This window comes from Oryctolagus cuniculus, chromosome 3 (assembly GCF_964237555.1).
Source record: "Oryctolagus cuniculus chromosome 3, mOryCun1.1, whole genome shotgun sequence".
Classification (NCBI taxonomy): domain Eukaryota; kingdom Metazoa; phylum Chordata; class Mammalia; order Lagomorpha; family Leporidae; genus Oryctolagus; species Oryctolagus cuniculus.
Window position 1 is genome coordinate 4,084,816 of NC_091434.1, and position 17,262 is coordinate 4,102,077.

A 17,262-nucleotide genomic window follows, 5' to 3' on the forward strand; every position below is an offset into this window, starting at 1 on the left:
TAAGGCCGAGGGGAGGTCCTGTGGTCTCTGCTTTCCAACCTGAGTGTCAGGAGTGGAGGACATGGCCTGGCTCTGGCTAGCAACACAGAGGGACAGGAGGTCGGGGCTCAAGGCTGCGCATCTGAACTCAAATATAGAGATTAAAAAATGCTAAAGAGGAAGAAAGAAAGGAGAGCACACAGCTGCCATCCCCAAACAGACCTCCCATCTGCCACCCCCGATTTGCATGTCACCTTCTCGGGGCTCATTTGTACTTCATTAACTGCCATTGACTTAACAAGATTTATGCAAATGACACCACAGGAGCTCCCTGACTCCCACTGCAATCAAGCGGTTATGCACGCACAACTCCGCAGCAATGAAAAATTCATACGGGACAGGCCCACTCGCCGCGGAGCCGGGCCGCTGGCTGTTATTTCCCCCGCTTTGCTTCCACACTTGTGTTTGAATAGACCTCATCCTACCAGCAAGGAGACAGAACTCTCTGACCAATCCCCTCGGAGACCCCAGAGCAGACAGGAAAAGGTGAGGTGAGCCCAGGTCCACAGAGGTGGGGTCACGCCCAGGAGAGGGGTCACATTCCAGGAGAGAGGTTTAATTGGGCGGAGAGAGAAAGGGCTGAAGTCATTGGCTCTCACGGCGAGCGAGCTGCACAGGACACGTGAGACGCTGCTGAAACCCTCCACTGGGGCTCCTACACCCGGCAGAAACCCGAGCCAGGCTGTCCTGCCCTAGGCCTCAGCCACCCCTTAGAAGATTCCTGGGGGACGGGGGTCAAAAGGTCTGTGTGCAGTGACCAAAGCAGGAGCCGGTCGGAAACACAGGACCAGGCTGCCTGGAGTTCCTGCCGTGGCTCCTCTGCCAGGGCCCGGCCGCAGGTTCTGGGGTCTCTAATCACGCAGGCCAGGCAGGTCTTTAACGGGTGAGGTTAACACAAGGCATCTGCCACTTGGGAGGGCAGGACCACGCATGTGGCCCAGAGGGTCAGGGGGACAGGGATGACCCCTGCTGTGTGAGAACGGAGGGCAGAAACAAGCTGGGACAGGCACAGCCTCAGAAGCTGCTCCCACGTGGGCCTGAGACATGGTTGTCTGAGGTCACCGCTCCCACACCTTACTTAAAACACAGGGCAGCTGCTTCCTGCGCTTCTGGAAGACTTGCTGTCAACAGGCAGTGCGATGGACGCTGAGGCCGCACACAGGCGCTTGGTCTGAATCAGCCTCCTGGTGTAGCAGGTTCACCCTCATTTCAAAGAGGGTGGCCCGTCTGCCTCCACTGTAGTAACGCTGAGGATTCAATGGGATGCAGTCCGAAAAGCACCTGAACACAAACACTCACTGAACCGCTCCTGTGTTCGGGAAACAAGGCTGTGGAGTTTCTAGAACATGCCACGACCCCCACCAGAGTCCTCTCGTGTCACTTCCATGTCACAGCTGTCACGCGGGAGGGTCAGGAATCCAGGCTATCGGGAACCATCTACGTTCCTTTAGAAACACAGGCGCACAGAGGCACGGAGGAAATCGATCCGGCGCCTCCAGGCCTACATCCATCTGTGGGACGCACACAAAGGCTGTGGCCAGGGTGTCCCAGACACGACTCATTCACACGTCCGCTTCTGCAGGAGCTGAGGGCTTCTCAGTGGAACCGCCACCTCTCAGTGTCTGCGGGCAGCCAGACACCCCCCTGGAACCCAGCTACAGACGGGGACGCCACGGCCCAGGAGAGCAGGGCCCGGGGGACGCTTCGCTGGGCCAGGGGTGGACCCCGGGAAGGAGCTGCCCTGTGTGCACGGGGGTGGGGCACTCAGAGGGAGAGCGGCTCCCTCTGCCAGGAGTCACTGTGAATTCAGACCAGGATTTAGATTTCAACAGGATTACCCCAAGCACTCACGATGGAAGAAGGCGCGCAAGACCTGGCTCATACCCACTTTCCACTGGGTGCTCAATCCCGAAACCTACACACATATTGAAAATCCAGCCCTCCGCAGGCGAGCAGGGCGCAGGCTGAATGAAGGCCCCAGTCACACCACGGCCGCCCGGCTCGTGTGCAGGAGCGTCCGGGTCCACTCGTAAGCGCCGCCACCCAACCAGGAGTGGACGTGGACAAACAACTCTAGTTAAGCATTCGTATCCGTCAGCAGCCAATGTCCCAGCACCAGGTTTTCCAGCGGGAAAACAATCACTTCCGAGATTTTCACGATTCTAGCTAACATCGGTGGCATGAACACTCTGCGCTACAACTGCAGAGGGCTGGGTTTCCAGCAAACGCGCACGTGCCAGCCAGCCCCGCGCGCGGCTTTCTCTCGGGTAAAGAGGAACGCCACCCACAGGCACCGGGGAAGGCCGTTCTGCTGTCTTAGAGCTGGCTTCAAAAACTTTCTGGAAAATCGAATTCAAAGATTAGCTTATTTGACTGCAGAAACTTTTGAAATGCACGCACACAAAGGACCTTATAAAAGCTAATAAAAAAAAAGCATGGGTTTCCTTTTTTTGTGGAGCCAAAATAAACTTATCTTTTAACTCTATTTTTCTATAACATTTTGAAGACCCCGCATATGTGGCGGGGAGAGACTCTCTTCATGGTGCCCCGTGCCAAGAAACACACTGGTCGCCGCGTCTCTGACCCAGTATCTGATGTATAGTCCTGGGGCCTCTCCTGCCTCTGCCCACAAAGGCCCCCGCAGGGCTGTGGGCAGGGACCGGAAAGCAGCTCCCGCAGCCTCGGTCAGCTGCGGGGGAGGTGGGGTTTTCTCAGCAGCCCTGGGCTTCTCGGGGACCCTGTGGCTCCGAGACCCCATGCGACGCATTCCCCTCCCTCACCTTCCCACTCAGATCACCAGGCCTCTCCCTGCAGCTGCACCCCCACATGTTGCAGGCAGGGACCCCTACATCACAGAGGTGCTCCAGCCTCTCCCGCCGAAAGACTGGGACCCGGGGCCGACCCTGGTTCCTGAAAGACCAGTAAAAGCGGTGGAGGCCCCCGCAGGAGAGGGGTGTGCCGGGTGAGACGAGCCAGGGGGACAGAGCCGGGGGACGGAGCGTGCGCCGGCTCCGACGCCACCCACAGGTATTTTTCGCCCTCTAGCAGGATGCACCGCTGCACCAGCCGCCGGTCCCAGCTCCCAGCAGCCACCGCGCGCGGCCCAACTCCTTTCTCCTCCGTTTGGAGAGGATAACAGCCAAAGACGTCACAAGCGCACTGCAGGGCCTTTTGCTTGAGACGTGAAGTAATTTAGTATCCGGTTCCCGGCTAATGAAAACCTATTCCAGGCTAGCCGCACAGGCCAAAACAAATGCTTGAATTCAAGTCGTGTTGTGTAATGAGGAAGTTTAATTAAGGCCCCTGCATTACAGCTGTAAATGTTCCTTTATATAATAAGGTCTAAATGAAACTGAACCTAATCAAAGTTACAATTCCTTCATTAGCAAATTACAAACAAGAGCACACAGCTGACACACCGGCCGTGATTATCACAGCTAATTGCCTCGTTGTCACAGGCCAGCCCGAAACAGTGTTCAGATGTCCGTCTGCGAGAGCAAATTAGGGCCACGTCGGGCTGTTCCTGTGATCACAAGGGGCTCTTGTACGGCGATCTGATTTACCCCTGTCGCCTGGCGGCCAGCGGCCCAATCAAAGACGCGCTACAAAGGCGGCCTTTGAAGTCAGTTCAGCCTGGAAACGCACTCCATATGCAGGCGGGCACACTGCACTTCATTAGATCTGTTGTCACATTTCCCTCTTCTTATTCTAATGATCCCATTTGAATACACACAGGAACCTCTCCTAATTGATGTCAAGTGAGTGACTTCTACATTCATCAACACGGCACATCAAACAAACCCCGGCGGCCGAGCCAGCGTCGACGCGGGCGGACCGAGGTGTGTCTCCAGCCTGGGGCCGGGAGGAGGGCGCGGCGTACCTGTTTAATTGGGATGGCTCGCCCGCTCCCGATGCTGTCCGCACGGCTCTCCAGCCCCTTCTTCTCTTTGTCTGGGTCGCTCCCTTTCCGAGACTGCAAAGCAAAGAGAAAGTTCGCATCTGGGTGAGGGCTGCGGCTCACAGATGGGGGCCCCGCGCATATTTAGAAACCATGTCTGAGGACACGCGTGTGTGCAGGCACACACATCCTCATGCCTGCCTGCGTGCGCGTGCACACACACACAGTCACACACCTGCTACAAGCAGACTGGGAAAGGACTTACCTCCACTGACTCATCACTTCAAGGAGAATGTTCAAAACTCTCCCCCCCAACTTTTCCACTGCCAAAGTATCTTTTAATTCTTTTCTTGAAAAAGTTGAAAATTCAATTACTAGAAACCAGTGGACCGTATAGGAAAGTAACGCCCGACAGGAAAGCCCATTCCAAGGCTGCGGCAAATGCAGCCCAAGAGCGGAGGGCTCTGGCTGCCTTTGTGGGAGACCCACTACCTAAGTGTACGTATTTAATTAATGTCGCAACAATTTTAAAAATCCCATCAGCTAGTCAGCTGTGCAGCTGAACGGTACACCCCTGATTAGTGCCGCGGTGCAGCTCATGCCTGCTTCTATTGCTTCGGGATACTTAGGATGCAGCCAATTCAAAGTTAAACCAGTGTGCAGCACCACAAAAAAATAATAGAGGGAGAAACACTGGAAACAGCCCTCTGACAAAGGTCAGTGTTGGGGGAATAATGAGCGGCTTTGCTTGCCACGCTCCTGAACCAATTATCCCGGCTGCACTGCCGAAGTCACACCAATGAGCCAGGAGCCGGCGGTCAGCAGGCAGGGTGGCGCCGTCTCGCCCAGGGCGGCCCGAGCCGAGGCGCACCTGGACTGGGGAAACTGAAGGGGCTCCGCCGCCGGAGCCTCCGTCTCCTGATGGCATGAGGACGTGAGCACAGTGATTTTCTGACAGATTTATTTTATTATGAGAGAAAGATCTGAGACTCGTCCTCCTTAATAACTGTGCTGACAAGTGACAACTTCACTCCATTACTTTTCAATGGGAACATTACTCACGCAATATTGAAAATGGAGAAACATTTTCATGTGCTTTTCAAATCTGAGATGATGTATGAAACGGACAGACCTGGTACTGTCCACTGCTGCCGTGGAAAGCTAATGGGAGCCAGCTTCGCGGGGACATGAGACGGAGCAGCCGCGTGCGTGCGTGTGTGTGTGCGTGCGTGTGTGTGTGTGCATGTGTGCATGCGTGCATGTGGGTGTGCGTGTGTGTGCGTGCATGTTAACTATCAGAAGGGGCAGCGTCACAGGACCTAATGGAAACAAGGCCTGCTGGTGCTTGTGTAGGATTCTGGGGCCGGGGAGGGGGTGGCCGAGACGCAGCAGCGGCAGCAGCAGGAGGAAGAAAGCTCCCAGGGAGGAGCTGCACTCCTGGGGCTCCGAAGGGGGCACAGTGCCCCCTAGAAACGCCCCTGGCTGCAGGAGCCGATGTTTCCTGAACACCTGCATGGTGCCAGGCACCGTGTGCTGCTTCTCTACACAAGTGCAGAGTCTAGAAAGCCGGCACTAGAAGTGAAGCCAACAGCAAACCAACAGGTGCAGGAGAAGCTCAACCAGAAGGCAGGCTCGTCCCTCTGGGCCGGGGGAAGCACAGGTGATTCGGGGATTCGTCTGGGAATTCGCTGGGGGCTCGCTCCTCTTTAATCAGGCAGTTCTCACATTAGCAACGCAGACCAACAGCCACCCGCGGCGGGCCTTGGGTTCTCCTCCCCCACATTTCAGTTCAAGGGAAAGCTGGCGTGGGCGGCTTCCAGTTGCAAAATAAATTTCAAAGCTCACTGTGAGGATATTTTAAAAACAGTTTAAGTTGACAAAGATATGAACGGCAGTTTGGGAATTTTATGAATACTAACATTCCAAACTTGGAAATCCATCTTCATTATTCTCTATTAACCAGAATAATTAACAAAACAAACATTCTTAAAAAAAATTAACATCTTCCTCAAGGCAGCACATCTGTCCCTCTCAGAGCAGGGTCCCAGCTTCCAGCAGGACAGGAGCAGACGGCCCATCGCACTGCTGCGAACACCTCGGAGCAGGGGCCACATGGGACTGAGCTCAAGACGGCTCGGCATCCGAGACAACGAGACGGCATCCGAGACAACCGGACGGCATCCGAGACAACGAGACGGCATCCGAGACAACAGGACGGCATCCGAGGTCAGACCGCATCGCAAGAACGGCACCAAGAACTCCCGGCAGCTCCGACCCTCGGGCAGAGCAGGAGTCGCAGACTGGACTCTCGGGGCAGAAGCAGGGCAACCCGCCACGCCCGCAGCCTGCGGCACGCCAGCCTCCCATTACCCGGTCTCCAACAGCAGGCCGGACCAGTGAAATCGGAATGCAGCAATTCCGCTAAAGCAAACGCGCCGGGCATACAACACTGCGACGCACAACCCGCAGGAAGGTCTTCTCCTGCCAACCTTGGCGACGGCACTGCTAACGGTGCATCTCCCTGTCTGCGGAAATGGCTCTGAGAAGTCGTCAGACACAGGCGCCCTCAGCGGCCACTGCGTGCATCAAGGGCGGCCAGCAGCTGCCTCCAGGCGGGCCGCCTGCTGCTAGGGACAGCGCAGGAGATGACCACACCTTTCACAGAAGGTCTGGGACCGAAAGCCACAGCAGGGGCCGCTTCGCTCCCACTGACACTGACGAGGAAGGAGACAAACGCACGATGACCTCATCTCTGCAGACAGGTCCAACTCGGCCTCGCCTGATGAGCAGCCAGCCAGGGACAGCTCTCAACCACCTGCGCACGGGGGCCTGGCCGCAATCGGAAACCCACCTCCCCTTCCCACCAGCTCCCGGAAGGCTGCAGGAACACGCCACACCCGGGGCCCGGCCTCCACGCTCCACACCAGCAGCTCCGTCCAGACCACACTCTGCTGCCGCCTCACAGCACCGGGAGCTGTGAGGACCGGGCCGCGTCCCCCTCTGAGTACTGGGAGCTGTGAGGACCAGGCCGCGTCCACCTCTGGGAACCGGGAGCTGTGAAGACCGGGCCGCATGCCCCTCTGGGCACCGGGAGCTGTGAGGACCGGGCCGCGTCCCCCTCTGAGTACTGGGAGCTGTGAGGACCAGGCCCCATGCCCCTCTGGGCACTGGGAGCTGTGAGGACCGGGCCGCATCCACCTTTGGGAACTGGGAGCTGTGAGGACCGGGCCGCGTCCCCCTTTGGGCACCGGGAGCTGTGAGGACCGGGCCACGTCCACCTCGGGGTACCAGGCCTACCTGGCCGTTCGATGATGTCGGCATTTTACAGCAATGCTTTAAAACACCTCGTGTAGGTGCTGCCATCGCTACAAAGCTTGAAAACAGCGGGGCAACGCGGCGTGGAGTGGAAGGACACGTGAACAGACAACATACGCAAATGCAGGTGTGTGATGGGCCCAGGCGACAAGACGCGGGAGCCCGTGGGGGCTGTCCTGCGAGGGCTGTGGCGTTTGCCAACAATTTGCTCACTTTGTGACAGCGCAGTGGCCACAGAACCTGCCGGCCCTGATGGGCTGCGCGGTGAGCGAGCATTCCTTTTCTGCATGTCTGAAAATGTCCTCCAGGAAAGCATCCTAATCCCAAGTGAGTTCCGGTTACTGAGCTAAATCAGCTGCTCCAAGAACTCACGCTATGAACCGGGGCTGAGTGGACATTGTCTTTTAACGTCTGTTTCCACAAAACAATGTTTGAAAGGAACCGGCGAGACGGGAGACGACTGAGCCTTCTTTAGTGAGGCAGATTCCACGCAGCCAAGGTAAGCCGCGCTCCGCTGCCGTGAGAGGTGGCGCGCCTGTGCCGTTCTGTAAAACGTGCAGGTGACTTATTCACACACGTGTGCGTACGCAGCTGGCAGTGTCTGGGAGCGAAGGTTCAGAGGGACACTGCAGGCCTGCTGGTGGCTGTGCAGCACGGCTGTGTGCCACCGGTCTGGCTCGCAGGTGGACGGTGCCCCCCAGGTGGCGGGTACAGCCCCGTCCCCAGGCTCGCTCCTTCGCCTCTGTATAAATACACATTTTGACAACTTCAGTCAATAATTACCCACAATTACCAGGGATGGAGAGTCTCTGAGAGGTTACGTATTTAAGAAGAGGAACAAACTGTAACAATACGAATTTAATTTCTTAATTGCTATCATTTCAAAATTAATTTGCCTTCTTTCCGTTCCTTGGATGACACTGACCTCTAGTGGAGCTACTATTTCCAGGATTTCCCATGAGAAACCACACCTCCAGCGGCACCTTCACTTCCCCATTATCTTGTTCAACGTCAAACCCGCCCTGGGACTGCAGCGGCCCCCTGTGCAAAGGCCACCGCACAAGCCCTCTGTCACGTCCGCTTCTCTCTGGCCCCAAAACGGCTCCTCTCGACCATGACGACAAAGGACGCACACACCGATAAGGCGCAGACTCACAGACAGCTATTACGAGATATATTGATTATGATACACTCAAGGGTGATTTTCAGTCACTACAACGATGAGGCTTTACAATCTTTTAATTTATTTATTCTCACTTTACTTGAAAGGCAGAGAGGGAAGAGGAGCCCCCGTCTGCTGTTTCACTCCCCCGAATGCCTGCACCCCGCAGGGCTGGGCAGACTGAAGCCAGAAGCCTGGAGCTCCCTCTGAGGCTTTTAGGGACCCAAGCCCTTGAGCCATCACCACTGCCTTCCAGGGTGCACTAGCAGGAAGCTGGATCGGAATCAGAGTGGCAGGACTTGAACCGGGCACTCTGCTAGAGGGGTGTGGGCATCCAAGCAGCGATGCCCGTCCCTACAGTGAGTTTTATCAGCTCCTACACCTGCTTCGCTGGCCTAGACAGCCTCAGATTCCTGGCCTTACCTTGGATGCCTGTACATGTGTGTGAAGGTGCATATGTACCTGTGCAGGTACGTGTGAATGTGAGCAGCCGTGTGTGCCTGTGTAGACAGGTGTACATGCACAGGCACGTGTGAATGTGAGCAGCATGTGTGTGCCTCTGCAGGAGTGTGTGTGCCTGTGCGGGCGTGTCTGTGAACATGAGCAGTGTGCGTGCAGGTGCACAGGTGGGTGTGAACGTGAGCAGTGTGCATGCACAGGTGTGTGTGAACGTGAGTAGTGTGTGCGTGCCCATGCATAGGTGTGTGTGTGAACATGAACAGTGTGCATGTACGTGCACAGGTGTGTGTGAACGTGAGTAGTGTGTGCGTGCCCATGCATGTCTGTGAACGTGAGCAGTGTTTGTGCACAGGTGTGTGTGAATGTGAGTAGTGTGTGCATGCCCATGCATAGGTGTGTGTGAACATGAGCAGGCTATAACTGCACGTGAGTGAGTGACAGGTGAGTGTGTGACACATGAGTGCACGTGACAGGTGGGTGTGAACATGAGTAGCATGTGCATGCCTCTGCATGTCTGTGAACATGAATGGTGTGCATGCGCGTGCACAGGTGTGTGTGAACATGAGCAGTGTGTGTGCACGTGTATAGGTGTGTGTGAACGTGAGCAGTGTGCATGCATGTGACAGGTGGGTGTGAACATGAGTAGCGTGTGCGTGCCTCTGCATGTCTGTGAACATAGCGTGTGCGTGCACATGCACAGGTGTGTGTGAACGTGAGCAGTGTTTGTGCACGTGACAGGTGGGTGTGAACGTGAACAGTGTGCATGCACATGCAAAGGTGGGTGTGAACATGAGTAGCGTGTGAGTGCCTCTGCATGTCTGTGAACATGAACGGTGTGCGTGTACGTGCACAGGTGTGTGTGAACGTGAGCAGTGTGTGTGCACGTGACAGGCGGGTGTGAATATGAGTAGCGTGTGCGTGCCTCTGCATGTCTGTGAACATGAACGGTGTGCGTGCACATGCACAGGTGTGTGTGAACGTGAGCAGTGTGCGTGCACGTGCACAGGTGTGTGTGAATGTGAGCAGTGTGTGTGCACGTGACAGGTGTGTGTGAACATGAACAGTGTGCATGCACATGCAAAGGTGGGTGTGAACATGAGTAGCGTGTGAGTGCCTCTGCATGTCTGTGAACATCAACGGGTGCATGCGTGTGCGCACACTTGTCTGCGTGGCTGGACCCTGCTGGCCGCAGACCCTCTCGGTTCTCTCGTCTGCCCTCAGCGCACAGCCCTCCCTCCCTCCTCCTAAGCCACGCCCTCCTGAACGTGGTCGACTCCCCCAGCGCACAGCCCTCCCCCTCCTCTCTAAGCCACGCTCTCCTGAACGTGGTCGACTCCCCCAGCGCACAGCCCTCCCTCCCCCTCCTCTCTAAGCCACGCCCTCCTGAACGTGGTCGACTCCCCCAGCGCACAGCCCTCCCCCTCCTCTCTAAGCCACGCCCTCCTGAACGTGGTCGACTCCCCCAGAGCTCAGCCCTCCCCCTCCTCTCTAAGCCACGCTCTCCTGAACGTGGTCGACTCCCCCAGCGCACAGCCCTCCCTCCCCCTCCTCTCTAAGCCACGCTCTCCTGAACGTGGTCGACTCCCCCAGCGCACAGCCCTCCCCCTCCTCTCTAAGCCACGCTCTCCTGAACGTGGTCGACTCCCCCAGCGCACAGCCCTCCCCCTCCTCTCTAAGCCACGCCCTCCTGAACGTGGTCGACTCCCCCAGCGCACAGCCCTCCCTCCCCCTCCTCTCTAAGCCACGCCCTCCTGAACGTGGTCGACTCCCCCAGCGCACAGCCCTCCCCCTCCTCTCTAAGCCACGCCCTCCTGAACGTGGTCGACTCCCCCAGTGCACAGCCCTCCCTCCTCCTCTCTCAGCCACGCCCTCCTGAACGTGGTCGACTCCCCCAGCGCACAGCCCTCCCTCCCCCTCCTCTCTAAGTCACGCCCTCCTGAACGTGGTCGACTCCCCCAGCGCACAGCCCTCCCTCCTCCTCTCTCAGCCACGCCCTCCTGAACGTGGTCGACTCCGGCAACAAGCGCCGTCCCCAGAGCCACAGGCACACCAGACCTCGCACGGCACTGGCTCGGGAGGGTTTGGATGCCTCCTGCTCGGCACACAGTGCTCTCCCCGGGGGCCCGGGCTGCCGCCTCCTGGCACACTCTGACTGCAGAGCTGCCCGGGATAGGCGGCAGGAGGGCGTGCCGCCGTCTGCTTATGCACAGACGAGTTTTAAAGGTGCTTCCTCGTTGCCCTTCCTTTCCTTAGAACAGAGCACACAGGTGTGGTCCCTGGAGGTGGGGACGGCCCGGCCGTGCTCCCCTCCCCCCCCCCCCCCCCCCGGGGTTGGGACAATCACAGGAGGCTTCCCCATCTTCCCGTGCAGGCAGTGGCTCCTGAGCCCTCCCCCCCCGCCAGGAACGCGGACTGCACGGCCTGTCATGGCCTGTCCCAGACGTGCGAGCAGAAAAGGGACACAGGTGTCGCAGCCTCCATGCAGAGCCGCTGAGGTTCCCATTGCTGTGTGTGTAGGAAGCCTATCAGATGTGCACCTGTGTTCCACAGACATGAACACCACCCCCAGTCACAGGCCCTAAGCCAATTCCGCCTTCCATCGACGGAAAACTCGGGGCTGCAGCAGCAGCAGCGAGAAAAAATGGGGCCACAAGGGCTCCTCCGCCCCTGTCAGGAAGTCTCCCAACAGACCCCTGCAGCAGTTCCACTGTTCTTGGCTCAGAGAGGTCAAGCAACTCGCCTGAGATCGAACAGCCACCAGCAGAGGAGGCCAGGGTCCGAGCCTGGTCTGTTCTCACCTGCCAGCAGTGGCTCAGGGCAGTCAGCAAAGGAGAGGGGAGGGTGGGAAGGGCGGGGGCTGTTGGCCATAGACCCTGGCGGGAATGACTGTCCCGTGGGAGACTGCCACCTGTGTGGGGGCAAAGGGAGGGATTCCACCTGCAGGCACGTGGTGGCAGGTACCCTCATCAGGGAAGGGCAGCGGGTCAGGTAACAGACAAGCCCGCCCCACCCCCGGCCAGAGCTCTGGTGCCCTCCTTTAGCTCAGGGCAGGACATGTTCAACCTCTTTACGTCTAAGTCAGCAGGAATCAACCCCAAGAAGAAGTCAGAAGGTTGAAAACAGGGCCCCACTGACAGCCAAGGGGCTGGGCCGCGCTCTGTGCTGGGGCTGACCTGGGCACTGCGAGACGGGCAGCAGCACCCGTGGGTGCTCCCCAAGGCTAGAGCTTCAGCGCTTCAAATCCCATGGCCCCGCTGGTGACACCCGAGACGCCGCCACAAACTGCCCCACGTCGGCGGGAAGTCAAGCCGCCCGGGGCTGAGAACCGGCGCTCACAAGCAGGTGCGTGTACCGCACAGAACCAGCGCAAGGCAGCACCGCAGCTCTGCCTGGCACTCAGGGCCCCACTGCGCAGCCTCGCAGGGTTGATCGGCGACTCCTGCCGCACCCATGGGCACGGACAGGGCCACGGCACTTCTGCCTCCTCGGCACATCTTAGTCGCCACAGGGACTCGGAATAACGGCACACGCCCGGGCCCACCACAGATTCTGACCAGACGTCTGACCCCCAGGTTTGAGAGGCTCCACAGATGACTGATGCAGAACCTCAAAAGCCTCCTGGTGTCAAGAGCCCTGCCCACCTCCAAGCCCTGCCCCCACTCCGGCCCTGAGCAGGGCAAGGTGGACTGGGGATTGCACTGCCTTAGCCAGCTCATCAGCTCGGATACACACACACACACACACACACACACACAGCGGGATTTGGGGCACAGCTGTCATCCTCTCACACCTAATGCGACACGTTTTTAGCGAGAGGCCACGCAAGTCACAGGGCGGGAAAGACCTTCACCCAAAGCCTCGCTCTGCCGTTCCCACGCCAAGGACCGCCCACCCCACTGAGCATCCAAACCATCGCTTTCGGGAATGTGCTCCGGGTTCTACGGCTACTGCTGAACGGTCTGGCAGCCGAGCTCACCGCGAGAGAACTCCCGGGGACCACGCTCAAGCGTCACCTGCCCAGGTGGACACTCACGGTGAACAGGTTGGAGCGGCGCTTGGACTGCTTCCGGACGGGCGTGGGCGTGTTGGCCGTGGGGGGGACGTCGATCCGAAGCTCCTTCTGGCTGGTGCTTGGCGTCGACGGAACTGAGGAGGAGTAGTCGCTTAAACTCCCACCGCCGTTACTGGTCTGGAACGACGAAAGACCGGGGTTTTAGGAACGCTGCACGCTAGAACTGAGTCGGCCGCCCGAGCTGGCAAACCTCACTGCAGAGGCCCAGGAGACGGTTCTCTGACTCTGGTCCTACCAGGCTCACACACACACTGTCTCATTCTAGAATGTACCAATCATATCAAAAAATAAGCCTCTGGGCCGGCGCCGTGGCTCACTTGGCTAATCCTCCGCCTGCCGTGCCGGCACACCGGGTTCTAGTCCCGGTTGGGGTGCCGGATTCTGTCCCGGTTGCCCCTCTTCCAGTCCAGCTCTCTGCTGTGGCCCGGGAGTGCTGTGGAGGATGGCCCAGGTGCTTGGGCCCTGCACCCCATGGGAGACCAGGAGAAGCACCTAGCTCCTGGCTTCAGATCAGCGCAGCAGGCCAGCCGCAACACGCTGGACATTAGCGGCCACTTGGGGGGTGAACCAATGGAAAAAAAGGAAGACCTTTCTCTGTCTCTCTCTCTCACTGTCTAACTCTGTCAAAAAAAAAAAAAAAAAAAGAAAAAAGAAAGAAAGAAAAAGAAAAAGAAAAAGCAGCATCTGTCCGATGCTTTCCGAGTTACGACGCCTTAATTTTCCTTTTCCCCAGAAAAATGAGGGGTTGGTTGGGCTGAACAAGTTCTAGGGTTCCCTCACTGCTCGAGACGAGAGGCAGACAGAGGACTGGCTCACTCAGGAGGGCACGACTGACCCTGGAAAATCTCAGTGCATTCGTGTATTTTGTCAAGAATGACAGAAAACGAACGCCAGCGACGGTGAAGACGGTGACATCTGGGACTGTGCCTTTTGGTGGCCCAACACTTGACCCAGTAACTTACTGACTGCCCAAGCCCAAACCAAAGTCTGATGCCGAAAACCTTGCAGCTGCACCTGTTAGTAAAACCAGTGCCAACAGACACTGACCCAAAACACAAGCCCAGGCAACGCCAGGCCGACAGCCTCCTGCGTGGGCCTCGGGTTAGGCTCTTCCGGGTGACAATTACCGCGTTTGCTTCCAAGTAAATAATTTAGCAAGACACTGTTACGGGAAGACAGCAGTTTCTACGGGGCCTAAGGGAGATGCTCATTACAGTCGAACGCCAGCAGCACCAGATCTGAGCGGAGAGTGGAATCGGCCATTGAGATTTACTCGCAACTGTTCAGCCCACAAGCGGACCAGACCAGGCCCAGAGCTGGGTGCTTTATTTTTTTTTTTTTTTTTTTTTTTTTTTTTTTTTTTATTTTTTGACAGGCAGAGTGGACAGTGAGAGAGAGAGACAGAGAGAAAGGTCTTCCTTTGCCGTTGGTTCACCCTCCAATGGCCGCCGCGGCCGGCGCGCTGCGGCCGGCGCACCGCGCTGATCCGATGGCAGGAGCCAGGAGCCAGGTGCTTCTCCTGGTCTCCCATGGGGTGCAGGGCCCAAGCACCTGGGCCATCCTCCACTGCACTCCCTGGCCACAGCAGAGAGCTGGCCTGGAAGAGGGGCAACCGGGACAGAATCCGGCGCCCCGACCGGGACTAGAACCCGGTGTGCCGGCGCCGCTAGGCGGAGGATTAGCCTAGTGAGCCGCGGCGCCGGCCTAGAGCTGGGTGCTTTAAATCACCCTGCCCGGCCCCCGTGCCAGCATGCCTCCTAACACAGGCAAGAACATCAAAGAACGCGTCCCATAAAAACCACACGGCCACAGCAGTTTCTGAAGGGAATGTTAAAGCAATCAGCAACACGCTGCTACTTATAAAGTTGAAATTAAAAAAAAAAAAAACAAAACTCAACCCAGCAGCAGCACTGCGGGCCGTGAAAGCTGTGAGGGCACTTGGAGACCCTGGCGGACAAATGGGATTAGGAGGTGAGTTATCTTGAAGTTTTTGAAGCCTGGGCGGAGTTTTGTGGTAACACACATCTTTAAGGGACTTTTTGAAAACTCCTCTAACATCCGTAGATTTCAAACAAATTCTGCGGCACAATAAACTTTCGGTTTTAATTCCATTTTCCAGCGACTTGTGGGAGCCCCCTTTGAACCCGCCGCCCCGGGGCTGCCCGACATACCTGGCTTGTGTGCACGGCCGACACCTGGGCGGAGCACACAGAGGAGTGGCTGGGGGAGTTGGGGAGAGACTTGCAGGGGCCTATGGACAGCTGCTGCTTCTTCCTCGTGGCTACAATCTTCTGGGCGACTAGCGGACACAGAACAAAAGAAAAAAACGTGAAGCCGGTCTGCAGGCACAGTTGCCGCAGGGGTGATGCTGGTGAGCGCCGAAGCCCTTGCGGTCCTCCCTCCCCAGTAATACTTTCCTGGTTGCCGGGGGCAGCGGGGGGTAGTGGGGGAGACACAGCTGCCAGACTGCTCAGGGCATCCTCCCACCCTCGCTCCCATGCGTGGCCACGCACGAAAGCTCCGGCCCATGGGGTGCGCGCAGAAGGACCACAAGGCGGTATGCGGACGTATCCCCGGAGCGAGGGCCGCCCTTTGCCCCTTTACCCCCTCGTTGCACCTGCCCGCTGCCTGAAACGCACAGGTGTTGGCCACAGCCCCGGCAGCCCTCTCAGGCAGCAGGCACCGTTAGACCAGAAGCCACCCTTGGTAAAGCAGGAGACGGGAGGAGCCAGCCCTCCGACCCCACAGAAGGCGTCAGCAGCCCTACTCAGATGATCACGGAGGACTTGAACATGAAACAAAAACACAGACTTGTCTCTTTAAGTTATTCTCATCTAAAAGTGATTTCCCCCCCCCAGCTTTTAGAGCAAGAATAATCCCAAGACAAGGTAATTTCACTAAATCCCTCTGAAAGCCAAAAATCTTTTTTGTGTGACCTAAAGAATTACTGTGAACTGCATAAAGCTACACATTACAGAATTATATTCAAGGGCACGTATTGCATCAAAGACCTTTTTCTATTACTAACCATTAAATACATTAGGACACGCAATAGAAGTTTATCTTAATCAATACAAATTCAAATTCAACCAGCCATAACTTCTCTTGGCAAATGGCTTCGCTGATAAAGTGTACTGAATTTAATTGGAAAGGAAGTCGCGACGAGAACGCTCTTTCTCCACCAACAGGTGTCGCAGCAGGAGAACATCCCTTCAAACAAAGGGACGTGTGTCTGGGGACCGGCTCCCAGGAAGCTCAGCCACACTCCATCCACATCTTTGCCCACGGCTGCTCCCGTGGCCCGAGCCAGGGAGCACCCCACCACGCCCTGGCAATGGCGTGGGACACACAAGGGACGCACACTGGACTCCCAGATAATTCCTTCTCCACACACACGCAATTTTAATAAGGAACTGCTTTGTCCACAGCTGGTGGCTTTCATGTAAATGAACGGTGGTGCGGATGTGATGAAGTGAGGACGCAGTGCATAAAAAATGGCTCCCGGGGATGTGGCAGCAGCTTCATTAGCCGCATCCCACCCCAACAGGCCTCTCAGCATCCCGCAAGGACGGGATCAATTAATTCATCTTCCCCTAGTGTATTGATCATAACCTTCATCAGCTAATCATGTTGAAATTACCCGGGAATATCACAGCACTCTGTCATCTCAAAACCACTGGCCTATCGACCTGGGGCCTTTGAAGACATACATTAGGATATTTTAAAAACCACGATGTGGACTCAAAGGGAAAAATCTAAGTTCAGATTCCAACAGCTGTGACACACCAGTCTTTCCCATGCGCTGAAATTCCAAAGACCAGAAGTGAATCCACCTAAAAATAGGCCTGCCCTGGGGAGTGCCCATTTATGTACGCACGTGTGAAGTAGCAGGAAGGGGTTTTTGAGCATCAGCTCCGCGGCACGGCGGCTTCACAGGCAGGCTGGGAGTGACCAGCGGCTGGAGGGCCACACAGACTCTGACCTTTAACCTCTCAGGAAATGCAGGAGCATCAGAACGAATCGGGACCGCGGGCCATGCTGTGGGCACTGGGCACACTCCCTGGCAATGCTGAGAAACTTTCTAAGAGCAGGCAGGCGTGGTACCGATCCTCATTCTGTGAGGTTCCTCCTGCATGTGACCTGCCTACGCTCTCTGAGCTTAGGAGGAACGAGAACACGCCTACCGTCACAGCCAGCAGGTGCGGGGCACGGCCACATTCATCACACAGAAATACGGGCACTGTTGTGTAGTGGGTTAGGCCACCACGTGTGACACTGGCATCCCACACGGGTGCCGGCCGAGTCCTGGCTGCTCCA

The 17,262-nt window shown here is 57.0% G+C and overlaps 1 protein-coding gene across 17 annotated transcripts in view; it reads right to left on the reverse strand.

Moving 5' to 3' along the window:
- The window catches only part of AGAP1 (ArfGAP with GTPase domain, ankyrin repeat and PH domain 1), a 527,130-nt gene that overhangs the window by 250,456 nt on the left and 259,412 nt on the right, over positions 1–17,262 (reverse strand). For all 17 annotated transcript variants that reach the window (XM_070071490.1, XM_070071487.1, XM_070071488.1 and 14 more), the window contains 3 exons: positions 15,117–15,244; positions 12,907–13,062; positions 3,920–4,012 (listed from right to left, as the gene is read on the reverse strand). In XM_070071490.1, the coding sequence (XP_069927591.1) occupies positions 3,920–4,012; positions 12,907–13,062; positions 15,117–15,244 (377 nt within the window). The remainder of the gene's footprint in view (positions 1–3,919; positions 4,013–12,906; positions 13,063–15,116; positions 15,245–17,262) is intronic.